The sequence below is a fragment of the Phascolarctos cinereus genome, unplaced genomic scaffold (assembly GCF_003287225.1).
Source record: "Phascolarctos cinereus isolate Bilbo 61053 unplaced genomic scaffold, phaCin_HiC Scaffold_8;HRSCAF=390, whole genome shotgun sequence".
Classification (NCBI taxonomy): domain Eukaryota; kingdom Metazoa; phylum Chordata; class Mammalia; order Diprotodontia; family Phascolarctidae; genus Phascolarctos; species Phascolarctos cinereus.
The window spans coordinates 32,092,856-32,113,795 of record NW_027556291.1 but is presented as its reverse complement, the minus strand read 5'-3'; the positions used below and the strand labels follow the sequence as shown (position 1 = coordinate 32,113,795).

Below are 20,940 nucleotides of genomic sequence, written 5' to 3'. Positions count from 1 at the left end.
TACCCTGTCATTGTTCTAGGTAGCCCTCTAAGATTACAAGTTGCTGAGAAGGTGCTGAAATAGAATAGTTAGAGGGAACTTCCACACCTGGAGTTAGTTACTTTTGCCAGTAGGGATCGAGAGTATATAGAGTGCTGGATAGATTAATGGATGGAGCACTGGGCTTGGTGTGAAGAAGACCTGAGTTCAGATCCAGCCTGAGACACTTACTAGCTGTGCAACCTGGGCACGTCACTAACTTCTCTTAGCCTCAGTTTCCTCATCTGTAAAATGGGGATAATAACAGCACTTACCTCCCAAGGTGCTGTTATGAGGATCTAATGTGATAATATTTGTTAAGCACTTAGTATATAATAGATACTTTATAAGTGCTGTTTATTATTGTTACCACCACCACCACCACCACCACCACCACCACCATCATCGTCATCATCAATGAAATCACAGGTCTAATACCTATACCTGTAAACTACTGTGTTATCTTTAAGATGTTGACATAACAACTTGGAAGTAACCATAGAAGGACAAATTGCCATCATGCATTGAGTGTTGGACTTGGAATGAAGAAAGACCTAAGTTCTCACACCACCTCTGACACTTAAGCTGTATGATTCAGGTCAAGTCACAGAAACTCTCAGTGCTGCTTGCTTTGTAATATTGGTGGAGGGAGTTCCCACATCTTGTGAAATCACAGATTTGTGGTGATAACCAATTAATGTAGATTTAACTCTGTATGCAGGAATAGAGGTAATGGGTCAACATTGGAATGCTTGATATAAGAGAAAGCTTCCAACCAACCAGAGTAAGAAAGTTGAATGGGCTTCCTTGTGGAGAAGTGGGATTCTTCTCAAGTGAAGCCCCGGCTGGATGGCTCCTTGTTGGGGATGGTAAAGAACAAGTTCTTGCAAGTACAGGCTAGACCACTTGGCCTGTCAGGTCCTTTATAACTGAGTTCTGTGGCAAATTCTTCAAGCCATTATTTAAGTGTTTGACTCTTTTTATTTTAAAATTTATAGTATAAATTTTAAAAATTTACCACAGGCAAATAATTTAAATTTACATAGCAAACAATATTCGGAAATCAAAATTTGAATTTATTATCCAGTGGCCCCTTTTAGTACTTTTCCTTTTGTAGAATTACTTACGCAGAAGGAATGTTACACAACGACACACAGCACAGCAAGTACTCATTCTGAAACGAATTTTCCCATTTTTGTGAATCTTAATAGACTATTCAGCAAGTGTCGATTGAGCTGAGCAACTGGTTCAGGCCCAAGGAATGAATAAGGCTCACTCTTTTTCATGTAAAATTACTTTATTGAGTTAGGATTCTTTTGCAGTTAATACAACAAATAAGCTATGGACATAACTAAATAATTGAATGCAGAATGTTTCTTAACTCATTATTATTCATTCTTTATTTTACCCATAGGCAAAGTAATAGGAAAAAATGGAAAACTGATTCAAGAGATTGTGGACAAGTCAGGTGTTGTAAGAGTGAGAATTGAGGCTGAAAATGATAAAAATATTCCACAAGAAGAGGTAATGTTTTGCTTACATATTTTAGTTTTTATAGTTATCTTATAAGGCCACTGTGAAGTTACATAGACCTAATGAGCATTTAGTGTTCCTGATTAAAATTATTTTCTTGACTGCAAAGAAAAAAAAATATGTGAAATTTATTACTTTTTCTGACTTCTACCATATTTTGCTTAGTATTTTTAATAGTATCTTGTGCTTTAAATTTACATTTGGCATATTAGCTTCTTTTCTGTAGCTCCTTAAGTTACATTTTACAGCCCTTAATTTCATTTTCACTTAACATTTTGCAAGCATGTTTTCTTACTCAAAAGTATGTTGGTTTTCTTTGGATTAGTATGTGTTAACAGTGTTTTTACTTAAGGAACTAACAAGCACCTAACTTCTTAAGTATTGAAACTATGTTTTATTGTGAAAAAAAATATTTTGAGGTAAAATTAGTTATGATATTTCATCTTGATTGTTAAAATAATGTTTACGATTTATATAGCTAAATCATTTTCTGCTTTCACATTAATTTATAATGATGCATGCTAAAAACTGTTGTTCATTTAAAAAAACTAAGCCATTGTTGTGATATTAGATTTCCATAAGGTCTTAAATGTTGGTGCTTTTTCTCTCTCTTATTTTTTTATTTTCTTTGCCAAGGAAATTATGCCACAAAATCCCCTACCTTCCAATAATTCAAGGGTTGGATCTAATTCCTCAGAAGAAAAGAAATACTTAGATTTAAAGGAAAACTACACTCATTTTTCTCAGTCCAGCAGTACAAAAGTCCAAAGGGTAAGAAATATTTGTCACTTTGAATTAAACTTTAAAGAAGGAAAAAAATCCCTTCCATTTAAGTTACAATTCACAATTATTATTTCAGTTAGATGAACTTTGATGAAAAGAGGCTTACAGTCCTGTCTGGTGGGCTCTCCTGTTCTTCATGTCATATGTTTCCCATCTGATCACCAGCTTATGAAGTTTCACAAACTAGAAAATAATAGCTACTTCACAGTTGATTCACAGTGACAAATCTTATGCTGCGAACACAGGCTGCTGGGTTGAGCTTAATGGGCAAGTTTTTCTTTTGAGGACAAATTGTCATAATTCCCGCTTAATATTTTGCAACCATAGTAACATAAAACATGTTTTTTATTGATCTCCAGACAAGCTGGGAATTTTAGGTGTGCCAGTAAGCACCTTCTCACCACAGTTTACAAACTCGTTTAGACTTTTAAATACTTGGGCTGCTTTTTAAAAAAAATTCAACCGTGTATATTTCAAAAAACAACTGGAAATGAAAATAAAATAAAAAGTCTTGAGTTCAGGATTCTGTGTGTCATTTGTTATAGTTAATGATATCACTAACACTTGCATTCCTTACACTGCTTTAGGTGTTAGTGGTTTCATCAATTGTAGCAGGGGAATCGCAGAAACCTGAAATCAAGTCTTGGCAGGTAGGAAATCAATCACCCTTGTTGAAACTACATTTAACATTTTTTTTGTTGTTGTTGTTGTTTCCCTTTTTTGGTCCGAATGCAAGTGTGTGTGTGTGTGTGCATATACCATATGTGTATGTTGTGTATGCGCTGGACCACAAGGGTTTATGAAGGACAACCACAAGCTGGGGAGGACATATTTTATTGTGATTCTCACAATAGATATGGCTCTTTATTTTTGGCTATTGTTCTTAAGAAGAATTAAAACATTTGAAGCTTTAACTTTTATTCCCTTGGGGTACTTACTGTGAGATATCTATAATTTTATTCTTGGAAACATTCCATTAGAAGTTAGCATGGGAAACTAATTTTTTTCTTTGAATTTAGACTTTTGTAATACTTTTATTCTTTAGGCAGTCACATTTTAGGGTAAATCATAAAACATATGATTAAATATCTTTTGAAGACTTTGAGATGGTTTGTTGGAATCATCTAAGAGAATTTTCTTAATTCTAGATTGATTCCTGATCTCTGCTCTAACATATTAGGATCTTTTTCATTTATTTCTAGTGTTGACTTTATTTAATAAAGATTTGCTAATACAGGTTTAAATTTGAATTACCTTGGATATAGAAGCCAGATTATTTTTAAAATATATTTTTCCTCCTTGCTTCCTTTCTTCTTTGCAGCCTTTCTTTTGTCCTTTCTGTTGCTTCATCTTTATTATTTAAAAAGTCAATTAAAAAAAAGTGCAGTATAATACTGAATGAGACCAATAATGAATGAATAAACATGCAGGGACAGATGATGGATTTCAGTGTGGGCACTGAGGAAGGAAACAGTGGTGTTAGGAAGAGTCAGTTTTCCTGCCTTTTTAGTCACCTGTTCTGGGGCTTCAAGGGAGGTTGTGAGTAATGACTAAGAGCATAAACCTCCTTAGTATAGATAGTGTTTGGAGCTGGGGTGCAGTAGAGAATGAGAGTAGGTAGGGGTGTTTTTGGTGAGGCATACCATCAAAGATAATGTCTAAGGAAAGAAATCCCTTTGATTGTTGCCCGCATGAACATGAAATATGTGTATGTATCACAGGAGGGAATCCTTCAGTGAAGGGGTTGATTCCCATTGATTGGAGAGAGGACTGGTATTTGTGGGGAGAGCCTAAATCAGGAGAGTGCCACTGGTAAGGGTAGTTCTCTAATTGAATGTATGTGGATGGTTGAGTAACTACAAAGAGGAGAATTCCAGAAAAATTGTCTTTAAAAAAATAGGGAACAATTTATGCAATAACAGCATTTTAAAGACAACTTTGAAATACTTAAGAACTCTGATCAGTGCACTGATCCAAAGGATTAATGATAAAACCTGCTAACCCACTTCTGCTACCTGGCAGAGAGAGAATAAACTCAGGGTGCAGATTGGTCAAGTTAAAAAAAAAAAGCCTCAATTTGTTTTGCTTAACTCTGCGTATATTTGTTGAAAGGATTTGTTTTTCGTTTTTCTTTTTCAGTAGGAAAAAAGGTAGGAAGATGGTAGAGAGAGAACAGATTTTTTTTTTTGGTTAAATGAAGTTAAAATTAAATAAAAAACAAGCTAAAAATTGAGTGCATTTGGAAAGGGAGTACAATTAGTATATGTGCTTGAGGGGTTGAAAGCATAGGACTGTACTTTTTGGGGAAAAAAATTTGTCAAGAAGTGGTAGAAAGAAGACTTTATGCTTGCCTGTTCCCTGCTTGTAAAATATAGATAATACTAATGTTGTCTACCTTAGGCTCCAGTGAGATAATAGATATAATATGCTGTATAAACAACACACACATTATGTAATATAAATTATATGTTTATTGTATAAATGGTAATTGTCATCATCCTTTGCAGCTCCCAAGAGAGAGGATGGTAAATAAATTTGTGTGTGCTCAAGAGAGGAATATGTTTTAACCGGAAACTGTACAGAGCTAGAAACCTTTTGAGAAGTTTCATTATTTACTTGTTCAATTATTTGGTGAGCCTTGAGGGGAAAGGTACCAAAAGTACATACCCTAACAAGTAGAGGGGATGTTTGGTATTCCTTAAAATACTGTGATTGTCAGAGGAACTGACTGATAAAAAGAGAGATTCCTTTCTCTGACATTAGCTGTTTATTGCTTTGTGAATATTGAAGATCTTTACAGGAAGGAAAAAGGTTCCTGTTATAGAAGGTTCCTATTGTAGATTTGAGAAAGGCTTATTTTGGCTCTCATATCCTTAGGACTGGAATGATGGTAGTAGTAAGATAGTGATTATTGCTGTTTCAAAGAGGAAGACCTATCCTTGTTGGGAGAGAAGCACTTTGATCATTTATAACTTGGGAAAACACCATCTGTAGACTTTTTTACTTGAAAGGCTTTCATTGGTCATGTGGATGAAAACCAGTATCATAATGGAGAGTCACTGATATTTGCTCTCTTGGACACAATATTTAGCCTCTCTGCAATTCGTTTTCCTCATTTTTTCTCAGTTAAGTAGATTGGACCCGGTGACTGTCCCAGCTCTAACATTCTCTGAAGTCTAGCTTTTTCATCTGGGGCTGATTGAGCCCAGAGAATTGATTTACACTAACCAAAACTTACAAGTGATTGATATATAAGCTGGAATGCTGATTTATTCATTTAGAATGAGAAATATAACTAACAAGGACGTTTTCATGCCCATTTTCTTCTCATTTAAGGAATAATAAAAATAATAGCTAGCTTTAATGTTTGCAAAACACTTTACACATATCTCAGATGGTTTTTACCACACCCTTGTGAGATGTGGTATTATTATTATTATTCCCATTATAGAAATGAGAAAATGGGCTTCATAGATAGTGAGTGTCAGAGGCAGGATTCTAACCTAGATTTTCTGTAACTCCAGGTTCAGGGCTCTGTTCACCACACTATGCTGCTTCTCTCTTCTAGACTTGTAGACAATCCACCATCATTCTATGTTAATTTGTCATCATATTGTTACCTTCCTTTAAGCATACTTTCCTAAGATGGCCCAGTTACCAAATTTATATGAGGGTTTTTTATTTATATACACGTTCTGCTTCTTGACTTTTGATAATACGTTGGGAAGCCCCTTAATGTCATTAGTAAGTTAATCAGCGAGGTGCGATGGAATGAGCCTGGAGACTGGAGAACCCTGCACTTGAATCTGGCTTCTGTCACTAGCTATGTGACCATACCCTTCTGCAGTAGCTCCTACATGCCTGCTGCTGTGCTAGCAGCTGGGGAGAAAGACAAAGAAGAAACAGTCTCTGCTCTCAGAGGGCTTGTATTCTAACAGATACAACTTGTACACATATAAGTATAATAAAAACAAATACAAGGTGGTTAAGGAGGGTGCTGATAGTTGGGGGGGTAGAGGCTGCTGATGAACAAGAAAGACTTCATGTAGGAGATAGTGTTGTAGCTGAGTTTTAAAGGAACTGTGAGAGTCTATGATGCATTAAACCTCAGTTTCCTTATCTGTGAAATACGGATAATACATGTAGTACTAGTTTCACAGGGATGTTGTGAGGATAAAATCAGATAAATAAAGTACTTTATAAATCTTAAATCATGAGCTAAATGTCATCCTTGTAGGGTAGGTAATTTCTAGAAAATATTCCTTTTTTAGAATCATAGCGTATTTGGATTTCAAAGGGTCTCAGAGTCCAATCCAGCTCTTACCCAATATTAAATTCCTTCTACAACATTTCTTATAAGTGGTTGTCCAGTTTCTGCTTGAAAAACCTCCTCTTTGGGGAAAACTTTACTCTTTGAGGCAGCACATAACATTTTGGGATAAATAATTATCGAGGAAATTTTTCATGAGCTTGAAATTTTGTCTTTGTCATCACTACCCATTGGTCCTACTCTGGTCTTTCAGTGCCAAGCACAAGAGGTCTAATGGATAATCCTGCAGATATTTGAAGACTCTCCTTCCTCCCCTAAGTCATCTTTTCTTGAGGTTGAACATCCTCCATTCTTTCAACCAATCATCATTGTGGTCATCCTCTTCTAGATCCAGTCCAGTTTCTATGGCACCCAGAGGTAGAGTCAGTGCTCCACACTTGGTCTGACTTGGTCCACACCGAGTCAGAGCGCAGGGACGTTAACACGTCATTTGCTCTGAGCACTATCTAGTAATTCCAAGTCTCATTGGCTCTTTTAGCAGTCATTACACTTCTCATTTACGTTAAGCTTGAGGTCAGCCATAATCCCTGGAGTTTTGTTTTTTGTTGTCATCGTTTTTTTGGGAGGGGGAGATTGGATTTTCCTCTCTCACTGAGGCTGAAAGTACAGCAGATACTCATGGGCCTGGATCTAATGTTAGTCGGTATGGAAGCTTAAACCTGCTCTGTTTTTCATACATAACCTGCTTGACTTCTGCTCTCAGGGCCTCAGCACATTGGTATGGACATGGATGGACACCTGATGAGCTTTATCCTTGCTGCAGCTCAGAACTACTGAACTTGACCAATCCACCAGCCTTTTTTTTGTTTTTAAAGGCAGTTGGGGTTAAGTGACTTGCCCAGGGTCACACAGCTAGTAAGTGTCAAGTGTTTGGTCTGAGGCTGTACTTGAGCGCAGGTCCTCCTGACTTTAGGGCTGGTGCTCTATCCACTGCCCCACCTAGCTGCCCCTACCAGCTTTTCTAACAGGAAGGACTACGAGAGCACATCACCACTCTGGGCTCCTTGGTCTTTTTTCAGATGATCTTCCTTACCACGTCTCCTATATTCTGTGCTTATGCAATTTGAGTTTATTGATCCAGTGCAAAGACTTGTCATTTTTATTCCTCAGAAATTTTATTTTGTTAGCTTTTCATCTTACAAACTTTTCAGACTTTTTGTAGCTATTTCTTTTGGACAACTTGCTAGCTGTCTCAGTTTTGTGTCAACTGAAAATGTGATCTTACCCAAAGCATTGATAAAAATGTTGACCTTAACAGGACCCAGAACAGAGACTTATAGTATGGCTTTGGAGACACTGCTTCAAGTTGACACTTATTATTTATTTCTGAGTCAATCTGACTGTATTACTGTGCGGTCCAAATTTCTCCATCCTATTCATGAAGATGTTATGAGAGATTTTGGCAAACGCTTTCTTCTTCTGGGTTCATGGCATTCTGCCTTATCCTAAAGGAAATGAACTTAGTCTGCCATTACTTTTTCTTCATGGATCATGCTGGTTCTTAGTGACCCTTTTCAAGTGTTCATAAACCATTCCTTTTTTAATAGGGTAGCTTTTATCAGGAATCGCTATCAAACTCATTAGCCTATAGTTTGAAATAGCCAACTCCTTTCCTTTTTGGAAGATTGGGCCAACATTTACTTGTTTCTGATTCAGTGGCACTTTTCCCATTCACTTCAACTCCTCAGAGATCATAGACAATGATTAGCAATCACATTGCAAGTTCTTTCAGAACATTAGGATATAATTCACCTAGGCCAAGTTACTGAGGGAAAGTGCTTTCAACTGAAAAGCACTTCAAAATTATGAAACTTTATTAATAAGGGGTTTAAAGCTGGAAGGGACCTCAAATCATTTAGTCTACCCATTCATTTTATAGATAAGAATACTGAGGTCTAAACCTAGCACCTGGAGGTTGTGAGAGGGCATGGACACAATGGGGTCAAATTGAGGAATGTAGCTTCTTCTGCGATCAAAGAGGAGGGGAAAGTATTTGATGATGACAATGATGTTTGCTGCCTTCACTGTATCTCACTTTGGGAGCCTTAATTCAGCCTTTACACTTCTTTGCTTAGTGCTTTTCAGTTCTTTGATCCAGGCCATAAACTATATTTGTAGACTACAGTTTTAGTTACAATTGTTATCTCTTGGCCCAGAGAATGTTATTACATTTTTTAGATGGCATTTTGGAAATACTGTAAAAGTCTATTTTTTTACAGTTGTGTTGAATATGGACAGAAATGATGCTGATAAAGAAGAGGAATATTAGTTCTGTAGAACTGAAAAAAGTACTGATTTTCCTGACTGCTTTTCTCTGACAGTTCATTGTGTGGCTCCTGTACTTATAGGTGCCCCTGGGTTTTCTAGTAATAGTTTCAGCCATGAATATCAGACAGTGAGGCAGAAATGCTTCCTAATTTCCTGCTTTGGAGTTACCTGTCATGGGCAACAGAAATTTAAAAGTCTCTAGGTTCTTCGTGCTAGTCTTTCCAGTAATCTTGAGGACAGCAGGTGAGATTAGCTGCGGGTACGTGGCTTTGCTGTCACTGTCACTAGGATGGGACCAGGGGACCACAACAGATGAGGGAGTTTGACCTCCGTTCACAGCACCCTTTTTTTTCTCTATTGTGTGACAGGATTGACATCAGTGTTAACAATACCCTCCCATCTTTCCATTCCTCGTCATTATCAGTAGTCTTTTGGATTTCTGTATTAAGAACTACGTAACTTGCATGGTGCTATACATTTGCCAGCTATTTTATATAATTGCCATTCTGTCTCTCTTCATTAGATCTTTTTAAACTTCAAGTTTAAGAGAAAAAGATGTCAGTGATAAAATAGGAAGGTGTTTTGTGATTTTTTTTTTTTTACCGATTTCTGCGGATTGACCAGAAATATTTTTTAAAGAGCTGATTTTTCAGGATCTATCTTTATATGAAGGGTCTGACATTATACAATTAAACTTTCTTTGGTATTTCATCTGTTTGTACCTTAAAAACAGAAATATAATCTTTGTGAGCACTGTGTTTTGTATTCTCTGTCAAAATGGCTATCCCATTACTGAGGACTTCATTTATTAAGCACCCTATGTGCCAGGCAATGTGCTAAGAAATGGGAACACAAAGACAAGGGCAAAAATGAAATAGCCTCTGCCCACAAGGTGCCTAACACGTGTGCATCCAGGTAAATACAAAATAGATACAAAGTAATTGTGGGGGGTGCATGAGTGACACTAGGTGCTGGGGAGAAGATTGAGAGGATTGATCAGGTGAGGTCTCAAACAGTCTCTAAATTTGAACTAAATTTATTGTTAGTATCAAAAGTGAAAATGAGCTAGATGAGGAATCTGTTGTAGTTTTCAAGTTCTTTTCAAATGTTCATTAATGAAAATCCACTTAATGCGTGTCTAATTTTAGTTTGTATAGCATATCTTTTGTAGTTTATGTGTATGTTTTAAACCAGTATACAAACCTTATTCAGTTTGGTAGTTTTTTAAAAGTACAGGCTTATAACGTCATGAGTTCTGGGTACTTGTTTTGATTTATCATAATTCACCTCACTATATAAATTAGAAGGAACGTTGTTTGATTATGGATGTGTAGTCGTCATTTGTGTGGATTGGACCAATCAGGTTTGAAGCTTGTAGCTTTACAGATGCTTGTATTACTGCAATTTGTTTTCCAGGGAATGGTGCCATTTGTCTTTGTTGGGACCAAGGACAGCATCACCAACGCAACAGTTCTTCTGGATTATCATCTTAATTATTTAAAGGTAAGCACAGGAACAGTTTTAAAATTGGGAACCTTTCTTGCTTAAATGTGGAAATTTCTTATTCAGGAGTTCTGGGGATTAGACAATGTCCACTTGTATCCCATCGTATTTCTCCTGAGAACTCTGCTGGATTTTGACTATCTTGATGACCCCCTCTTCTATTTGATTTAGGCAAACCTCAATGTACCATTCTTTTTTGTGGAGGGAGAGGGGCTCTTTTTTTGCCTTTGTGGTTTTTCAAGGCTAAATCTTATGGTTTTGTAATACCTTGGCCTCCAACATCAGTGTTTCTATTGTTCAAAGCAACCTCAATGTAATTTATTTAATAACAACCTTTTAAAAGTTTTTTGGTGTATTTTCACCCTTACTCCCAGACACACCCTCCCAACTACCAAAAGATCCCTCCTTTATTATAGAGAAAGACAGTAAAGCGCGACCTGACACAGTGACTGTGCATTCAGTGTTCCACGTCCACAATACCCCCACCTGATAGGTGAACAGCTAAAGCCCTTGTTTTTAAAGCATGTACATTTTAGTGTAATCTCCACACTTTCTCTTACACGAAATAGAAGACACTTGTACTTTACATAGGTAAATATTTTAAGTTATTCTTAGTGTTTTTATTGTTAATCTAATTTGCATTATTGTCTAAAACTTTGTTACGGTTCAGTCTGCCTTGGTAGAGGGAGTTTCACAGAGACAAAATCATAGACCCTTGCTCTGTGGATGACTAATTTGTATCAATGTTGACTCTTCAGAATTGGAACCTCGACTGCAGGGATTTGATGGTAGCTTGATGTTAGAGTACTGCAAGTCTGGAATTGTGGGGTCTTCTCCCAGCTCTTGGCTATTTGACTAGAGAAGTGATTTTATTTTGGGGCCTCTCAGTCTTCTCATCTTTATAATGAAAGGTTGGTCAGCTGATCTGGGAGATCTTTTATGGCCCAAATATTTTGTAGTTCTGTGAAATTGTGGCATTTGAATAAATTGCCATTTAGAGATGAGTTTGCAAACTTTCCACTAACTTCACTACTTCAAGGACTTTATGTGTATGCATTATACTCTTTACTGATAGAAATTCCATTTTGTTCCTACCTTCGGGTTTTGATGAGTGTGTGTGTGTGTGTGTGTGTGTGTGTTTTAAACAAAACCAAAACAACCACCTCATCTGAGGGGTTCACCCTCTGGTTGATGAATCTGCTCTGAACATATTCCTGAGATGATAGACATAGTCCATTGCTGGCCCATACTGCAGGTTACAGCATATTATAGTAATTACAGCATGTTACATAAACTCTAGATTTGCCCTAAATGAACCTGGGTTCAAACCCTAACTTTTCTACTGTATAATCTCAGGCAAGTCATTTTTCTTTGGGGGGAAGTGGTGCTTCTTTTTGTCTTAATTGTACAATGAAGGAATTGAGCAAGCTCAAGTCTTATATTTTTCATCTCGGTAGATAATACTTCAGTGGATTAGCCTTCAAGAAACTAGGGTCATTTTGACACTGTAAAACACATAAATAGCAAATTAATCATTTCACATGACATTTTTAACTTAGCTGCTCTGCAGGTCATGTGCATGTGAAAATTATAATTAAATCATCATTTGTAGTAAATAAGATTTTTCATTAAAAAGTAGTATAATTTTTTCTACTGTAGCATTTATTGAGCTATCTTATTAAAAGTTGACTTTATTTTTAATTATTAAAAATTCCTGCTTACAGAACAGGGAAAAAGATAAAATATTTCCAAGAAGGTCATGTGTTTTATACAGTATTGAGAAGTAAATATTGAGATTTTAAATACCCATTCTTTAAACTTACTTCATGGGTTACATGGTTTTATCAGTCTTTTACTCTAAATAGTTATGTTTTGTGGGATATGATTATCCAAAATCACGTAATTATGGGGTTTAAGGGAGAGAATATCCAATACATGTCAATAATTAGCAGCACTATTTTTTAGATGATAGAGACAGTGTTCATTGCTGACCCGTACAGCAAGTGTATTAGAGTACTGGATGCTGTGAACCTTCCACATATTTCAGTAGTTTAAGGATTTCATGTGTGTGCATTATACCCTTTACTGATAGAAAATATATTTTGTTCCTGCCTTAGTAGGTGGTTTGATGAGTTGTTGTGTTTCTTTTTAAACAAAACAAAAACCCAAACCAAAAAAATCCTCATCTGAGAGCTAACCCTCTGGGTAACGAATCTTCTTTGAACATAGTCCTCAGATGATAGAGACATAATTCATTCCAGGCATTCGCCTCTGTTTGTGACTGGATCTGGCCCTGCTATTTTTTGATAAGTGAGATGTTGAGATTGGGAGAGCAAAGGTTAAAAATTAGTTAAAATTGTGCCCTGACTTGCCTGATCAGTATAATGATTTCATAAACATCATGATGATCCTAAGCTAGTTGAGAATAATAAAGAGTCTAAATGACGAGAAAAGAATATGTAGCATTCTGGTATCAAAATTGGTTTTGTTGTGTTCTGATTCTGCAAAAATTGATAATCCTTGTGGTTGTAAGTTGTTTGTCAATCAGAATATCCTTTATCCTAACTCTGCTTTATAATAATATTGATAGTAAATTTGGAGCCAAAATGAGAACTTTTCTAGTATACCTTTTAATCAGAAGAAAAGAAAAAAATGCTAAATATAGTGGTTATTTTTTAACTATTATTTTGTGTATTTTATACAGGAGGTAGACCAGCTGCGTTTGGAGAGGCTGCAAATTGATGAGCAGTTGCGACAGATTGGAGCGAGTTCCAGACCACCCCCGAATCGTGCAGATAAGGATAAAAGCTATATGACCGAAGATGGCCCAGGACTTGGCCGAGGTAGTAGGCCTTACAGAAATAGAGGACATGGTAGACGTGGTCCTGGATATGCTTCAGGTACAAGATGAAGAATATTGCTGAGTAACCATTTCTCCTAGTAGTCTTAGAGCTGCCCGTTATTGACAGGTAGTGGGTATTCTCTCTCTCGTTCCCCATGATTACATGATTTTGGATAACCATATCCCACAAAACATAACTATTACAAGTCTGATAGAACACATTTAGCCCATAGAGTGAGTATAAGGAATGCGTATTTTAAAGCTCTCAGATGTCTATGAACTTGTAACAGATTCTCTTATTCGGGGGGATTTTTGTTTTTATCTTGACCTATTATTTCATTGGTGTGAAGAGTCCCTCCATCAGCGCCTATGGAAGCCTTGTCTGTAACTTACAACTTTAGAGAGTTGCCTGGGTCAGTTATTCTGTCATTGTCATGCAGTTGTATGTTTCTGGGGCAGGATTTGACCTCCAGTTTTCTTGACCCCAAGGCCATTTTTATGTCTGTATCACCTCTCATTTTTATGTATCATCTAAATAGAATTTGCACTTTGGTTACCAAGGATCTTGTTTTGGCAAGTACGTGCTAGTTGTACGTGGTCATAGGACAGATCACACATCCACACTTAATGTTTCCTTTAGTGAGTCAGCAGCCTATAAGCTATGTGCTACAGGTTCTAGCAAGGTAGATTCAATGTGGTTGTCCCTAAGCCAAAGTAAGTAAGTCATATTTTGCTTTTATGCCTTTCTTATTCTCCTAACTTAGCCTCTTTATTCTTTCTTGGCTCACCTGAGCTATGCCCATTTCATGCTCCTCTTATCACTCTCCTTTGCTTGTAGAGTAATCCCTGCTAAGGTATTAACTGATAGCTTTGCTGTTAGCTAATAACTGCTTAAAATTTAACCCTTCATATTTACTTATTTGCATTTAATAATAACTGACATTTTAAAAGGGCACTCTTGAAGATGGAAAAGCCTTTTAAGTCCCAAAGGATTGAAGCTGTAATGGTGGAATAGCGGGCATTGAGTTTGAAGGTTGTCACTGGGTATGATAGCTGGAGCTATAGACAGGTGGGAGTATGCTGGGGGTGAGAGGGGAGGTGAGGCATCCTTTCCTCTTCCTGACTGCCTCTTCTTCTGGGGGCCTAAGAGCATTACTACGCATTGCTGCTAGCAGATTGACTCAGCTGGCTTTTTTTAATGTGTTTCAACACAGCTTGCTCACTATGGTTGGCTCCTTCCTTCCTCCTCTCTGCAAAGGTGATCCAGGCAGGTTGCATTTGTTATTGTGGAACCATATTAATGAAAAAGATGGCTTCTAATGGCATACTTTTTTGTCGAAAAGTGCTACTAAGGTGTAGAAGTAATGTAGATAGCCATTGTAGGACTTGCATTCCCTCTCTAACATACTTTACCAAGGCCCTCAAGTGAGGAAGGTTGTGGCTTCCGGGCCCTTTCGCCTCTGGAGTATGCTCTCACCTCTCTCAAGACAGTCTTCTGCTCAGGAATGAAAAGGTCTCTTGTGAACTTCCCCACTCCTTGATAATTCCAAGGTATTGCCTATGACTATGCTTCAGAGTAAAAAGGGATGAAAAAATTTGTGTAAAAGGTAAGTAGAAAAAAAATTATGCTTAAAGTGTGCCCACACAGAATATGACAAAGTGGAATGAACTGCAGGTAAACAATCTTCACAACTTAGATGGGACCAGACCCTGGTATCACCGCCAAAAACCTTGAGGTGACACCATTACTTCCTCTTCATTCCCTGATCTAGTGTTAAGGTGATTGGTATTTTACCTAATCCCCTTTTGTTAAAAGGAGTTTTGTTCCCAAGGTAGTTATTATTCAAGGTATTGTTTGTTTAGCTGTTAAAGACCATTTTTTTCCCTACAATGAGCTCAGGTGGTTGAATGTAGAACCCCTCCGGTTTGAAAATGTTACCGTGCTTTGCATCACAAAGGAAATAGTTGAAGAGGATTGATCAATTGTTTTTTATAAGAATAAGTACTAACACTGTCCATAAACCCAAACCCTTATGTTTCCTGAGTAATACTCAGTTGAAAAAAATTAGTACAAAGTAAACAGAAAAGAGATTCTGTCTACTCTGTAACTGACTTATCAAGAGGAGAAAGGCATGCAATTGTTATTTGGAATTTTTCTCCAAAGTTGTTAATTTGATCCGTGTTTTTTAAAAATGAACGATTGTATATGGCTTTTAACTCTTGATAGGAACTAATTCTGAAGCATCAAATGCTTCTGAAACAGAATCTGACCACCGAGATGAACTCAGTGATTGGTCTTTAGCCCCAGCAGAGGAAGAAAGGGACAACTACTTACGTAGAGGAGACGGACGAAGACGCGGAGGTGGCGCCCGAGGACAAGGAGGAAGAGGTCGTGGCGGTTTTAAAGGTAATGATGTTACTAAGAGGTCGTGGCGGTTTAAAAGGTAATGTTTTATTTTGTTTTTAATGCTGGAGAGAAAAACTCTTAATGAAATGTAAGATATTATCTAAATGCCATTTATTCTGGTTATTGGCTACTGTGAAACGTAGAAAAAAATCATCAGCCATTCGTTTGTATCATGGTTATGTTGTAGTTACTAGCTTTCTGTACTGACTCCTATAGAATTATGGCAGGAATTGATAATGCTTTTTCTTTTGAGGTTATTTTTACTCTTTTCCAAGGTACTAAGTGTAATTAAGGTGAAATGAGAGAGCTAGGTGGCGCCAGGCCTGGAGTAAGGAAGAACTGAGTTCAAGTCCGCTTCAGACACTTACTAGCTTTGTGACCATGGGCAAGTAACTTCACCTCTGTTTGCTTCAGTTTCCTCATCTGTAAAATGGGGATAATAATAACAGCACCTATCTCCTAGGGTTGTTGTGAGTATCAAATGAGATAATCTTTATGAAGCACGTAGCACAGTGCCTGGCACAAAGTAAGTGCTGTATACATTTTATCAATTAAAATAAAATCAGAATGAGATGCGTTTTGTATTAACCAGTTCGGAGTGTAGCTTTGTTCCTTCACCTACTGCCCATGGTTTCTTCATCCCTTCTGCTCTTGGGTACAGTCATAAACAGTGCTTAAGTATGAGCACAGATTTTTGTTTAGATGTAAAGGGTGTCTGTGAGAAGTAGTTTACACTGTTGGGGAACCTCTAAAAGTTGCTATTTAAAAGTAAACTACATTTTTTCCTATACCTTGAAGGGTTGGGAGGAAAGTTGTGGGGTAGTCCTGTACCTGTTTATTCTCCTACTTAGCTTAAGGTGAGGTAAAAAGGGATTTGAACTGCCGATTACTAATATTTCATAGTTCATCTCTTAAACCTACCTCTTGCACCTGGCACAGAGTCTCTTGGTAGCCCGATAAGTTGTTCTTTTACTTTAAGTTTGTTTTTTTTTTTTTTTAGCAATTATAATGTAATGGGATGTGCAGATATTAATTTAACTTTAAATTACAAAGTGGGAGTGATTTTTTAAAAAAACTTTGAATATTCATTTCTGAACCAGCTTCACTGCTGAAACTTAAAAAATTCCTCGTAGGAAATGATGATCAGTCTCGAACAGATAATCGTCAGCGGAACACACGAGATGCTAAAGGAAGAACAGCAGATGGATCACTTCAGGTAATTGGTGTAGCTTATTTTTATTTATACTTAATTTTTACATTAAGTTGTAAGAGATTTTATAAAATTGTACCTATCTCACATTACATGATAAATACATCCAAAGAGCATAAATTTTAGTTCACACCTGAGCTAGTATAATTCTTTTTCAACACTATAATTGCATTTTTATTCCTTCTTGACAAGGATAGAAAAATGTGAGAATTTTTGCAGAGAAATTACAGATACTTAGATAAAGACTTGACAGCCCACAGTACTTCTGTAGCTTAATAATAAAGAAATAGACTCTTGATAACCAAATATGTAACAATCAGCCCTTTGCAAATCTTCATTATTAGAATTTCCTTCTTGTTCTTCAAATACTCAAATTTCCAAATGGGCTTCAGTAATTGTTTAGCATTACCTTTAAATCTAATTATTTTTTTTTACTGATATAGCAAAAATAGATGATAAATGAAATTTCTTCTACTGAATTAGATTTTTCATCCTTTTCAAAAGTCATTCCAATCCCTGCTCCTCTTGATCATTGTTAATATTGTAGAGCTGTAGAGATCAAAGACATTGAAGCCAAAAAGTTTGTTTAAAAGAATAGTGATCATATTTATTTCACTTTCATTTAGAGGAGGAAGATATAGCAGTAGGAATGAAAACAGGCATATTAGTTGTAAGGCACTACATGGTTTCATAATTGACTGCCACTGACTGAAATGATTTGTTATTTCATATTCCCTTGTAATACTTAATCGTGGTCTAGTGCTTGTCTTGTCCTACAAAAGTTTCATATATTTTTGCACAACTGAGACAAAAAGATGTGAATTAAAAATGCAACAGAGTGGCTCTTCCACTGGCATAATTTACCTTATCAGTTGAGAATTAGTATGCTCCACAAGCACGCCTTTTCTGGAGCGTATTTGATGTTTTTGTGTTTGCCTCTCTTTGGGATGTGACAAGCTCTATTCTCAGGGAAGCTCTAACAGGTTTTACTAGTGCTTAGTTAAGTAAGTAGAGGGCAAAGTTGTAGGTGCTCACTAATCAGAAGAAGGGAAAGAAAGGAAAAAGAAACTTAGGAAATGAAAAGCAGGGAGAGAGATTATTTTTTTCTACCAGTAGCCACTTTCACCATGACAGAGAAATCACATTGTTTTATATTCCTCAGCCTCCCATGGTTTCTAGCTACATAGCCTGTCACTGAGCTGGGTGCTAGCTTCCTGTCTTTAGAGACCTCTTTAGCTCCAGGCCTGAAAAGGCACTCTGGAGCCCAAGAGTGGGACTGCCATTTCTTGTTTCCTCTTCTTTTCTCTCTCTAAGAACTGAGCGATGACACCACTGATGTTCTTCACTCTGCTATTCTTCCACAGCATTCATTCAACCTTGTCAGAATTAGTTCTACCAGCGTGTTTCACTTGGGCACTGGCTACTGTTCTCATATGAAAAGAAAATAGCTGGAAGAGGGATTTTGGTTAACAACTTAAACCTCCACAAGTAAATGATATGAAAAGTTTGAGTGTTGAAAATCTAGTAGAATTTGTTTTGTAATATGAGAGTAAAAGCAGATGGATGTTTCATTTGGATCTCATGGTTAGGGGGTAGAGTGCCGTAGTGGGGTCACCAGAATCTGGTCCTTAAGCTTACAAATGAAAATATCTACCCAAGATTGGTCAAACAAACCCTTGGGGTTTAGTGCTACTCAAAGTCTAAAGTGACTGCATTTTAGGAACCAGAGTCCCAATTATAATTTATTTCTTTTGTTTCCATTATCACTTTCCTTTATTTACGTTTCAGGCTTAGACTCCTTGGCAGGCAAATTGGGAATTATGTTGGGATATGCATTACATAACAAATGTGACTCGTTTTAGATCAGAATTGACTACAATAATGAAAGAAGTGTCCACACTAAAACATTACAGAATACGTCAAGCGAAGGTAGTCGGCTGCGCACGGGTAAAGAGCGTAATCAGAAGAAAGAAAAATCAGACAGCGTGGATGGGCAGCAACCGCTGGTGAATGGAGTACCCTAAACTGCATAGTTCTCGAGTCATATTTCCTATACTGTTTCAGTAATTCTTATTCCACATTAGAGAAACTTTGTTAGGCCAAAGACAAAATAGTAGGCAAGATGGCGCAGGGCGTGAAATGAAGACAAAAGTTCTGTTAGCCTTTTTTGGTTGGTTGGTTGGTTGGTTTTTTTTTTTTAATATTGGCTGTAAGCAACTGTTTTCAGGATAAGAAGTTATACAAACATTTACTTAAGAATATCTTGGACTTCTAAAATATGCTTTCAAGTACATACTGTGTACTTCAAAAAGTTTTTTTTTGTTTTGTTCTAAAAATATTGAGCTGTGCACTAGTATACTTTCTGTTCGTTTGGACTTTTATTGCATTGGGTCAATCACTGCTAAATTTATTCTTTTTTCTGAATAAATAGTGTTTGTGATAATCAAATTAGGCTTCTGTTTTCAATCAAACTTCAAAGTCCTTATAAATGCTCTGTCGTTTCATGTCCTGTGTCAGTTCACGTTTTGGTCCACTTTTTCAGTATCTTAGTGGACCTTGAAATGTGTGATGTAACAATTGTCATTTTCATTAGCAAAAAAAAAAAAGTTGTATGATCTGTGCCTTTTTTATATCTTGGCAGGTAGGAATATTTTATTTGGAAGCAGAAATCAGGGAAGAGAAGTTGGAAACACTAAATGTAAAATATATGTAGCAAACCCTGTCCAGACATTTAGTACTTTATAGAAGAATGCATGCTTTCCATACTTTTTTTCCTTACTTAAGCATCAGGTTAGGCAGTATAAAGAATAGGGGTTTTTGTTTTGTTTTTATTTTATTTTTGTTTTTTGCACTGAAGATTAACATAGTGTTGAGAGAAGTGTAATTTTTCTTTCCATTTTGAAAGAGAAAAATTTCCTTGGGAACAAATCTTCCTGGTTACAAACTACCAGAACATGCCCATTTGGCCAGATAACTGTATTGAGTAAATAGTCATAATTTCATCTTCCCACAAATTATAGAATTGTTTTTCATAATTTTAATTTCAAGCTTATCTCAGGGGAGGTAGGAAGGTGATGTCCTTTGTGATTGATATGTGAAGCACAGGTATCCAACTTTGTAACATTGGAGGCAGGTTAAATTGTTAAATTCAAAGTTCAAGGCCTGGTTTGAAAGAAGAATCAGAAGGCATTCTAGAATTTGATAACAAGTAATAGACAATTAGGAAATGGGGTGGGGGGTGGGCAGGTGAATTTTTGCTTTTTTTTTTCCCCTGTGGGATCATGAATGAAGTTTACTGGGAAAAACTGTGTTAAGGAACTTCATTTAAAAATTTTCTATTTTTCTTAAAAAATTCCTCCAGTAGGGGTGCCACTGATTACGTACAGAACTGTACAAACCAAACCTGCCTCTGATGTATTTTGTGAGTTTCATTTATCTTTGCTTTTCTTTTCACTGTTACTTTTCCTTGCATACAAGTAAGCATATAAAAATCGCAAGAAACTGCACATGGTTTAACAAATATTAAAATGTCTTTAAAATCTTGCCAAACATTATTGTTGATTTTTAGTTATTTATTTTGGGAATGTATAGCATTTGAGAAAAAAAAAAACTGGTACCTTGCACACATCATCTGTAAGCTGTTTGGTTAAAATACTGTAGATAATTAACCAAGGTAGACTGACCTTGTGATGTAACTGCTCTTGGGCAATATTCTCTGTACATAATAGCTGCAACAGATTGGATTTTATGTTAACATTTGTTTGGTTATAGTGCAATATATTTTGTATGCAAGCAGTTTCAATAAAGTTTGGTCTTCCTCTGCTAACTGATGTTGATGCAATCCTTACAAATGATTGCTTTGAAACAAGTTCAACTAAAAGGAAAAGAAACCTATTAAAAAGTATATTCTGTCACAACACTTAACCTCTTAACCATTGCTTATTTCACAGGTCATAGGAAGCCATCACCTTAATCTACCAATTTTAGGAATTTGGCATTGTGTTCAGGAACATGAGAAATCACTGACAAAATGGTGCAAGACACAT

The 20,940-nt window shown here is 36.5% G+C and overlaps 1 protein-coding gene across 14 annotated transcripts in view; it reads left to right on the top strand.

The window, feature by feature from the left end:
* Positions 1-20,720, top strand: part of FMR1 (fragile X messenger ribonucleoprotein 1) — a 59,136-nt gene extending 38,416 nt beyond the window's left edge. The window contains exons 10-17 of one of the 14 annotated variants that reach the window (XM_020974772.1): positions 1,433-1,542; positions 2,188-2,322; positions 2,922-2,984; positions 10,349-10,435; positions 13,140-13,335; positions 15,580-15,684; positions 16,818-16,900; positions 18,808-20,720. In XM_020974772.1, coding sequence (XP_020830431.1) covers positions 1,433-1,542; positions 2,188-2,322; positions 2,922-2,984; positions 10,349-10,435; positions 13,140-13,335; positions 15,580-15,684; positions 16,818-16,900; positions 18,808-18,918 — 890 coding nt within the window. In that variant the 3' untranslated portion in view covers positions 18,919-20,720. Of the gene's footprint in view, positions 1-1,432; positions 1,543-2,187; positions 2,323-2,921; positions 2,985-10,348; positions 10,436-13,139; positions 13,336-15,504; positions 15,685-16,817; positions 16,901-18,258 lie in introns of all 14 variants that reach the window. The other 13 variants (XM_020974769.1, XM_020974771.1, XM_020974766.1 and 10 more) reach the window with 13 other exon arrangements.
* The last annotated feature ends 220 nt before the right edge of the window (positions 20,721-20,940 follow it).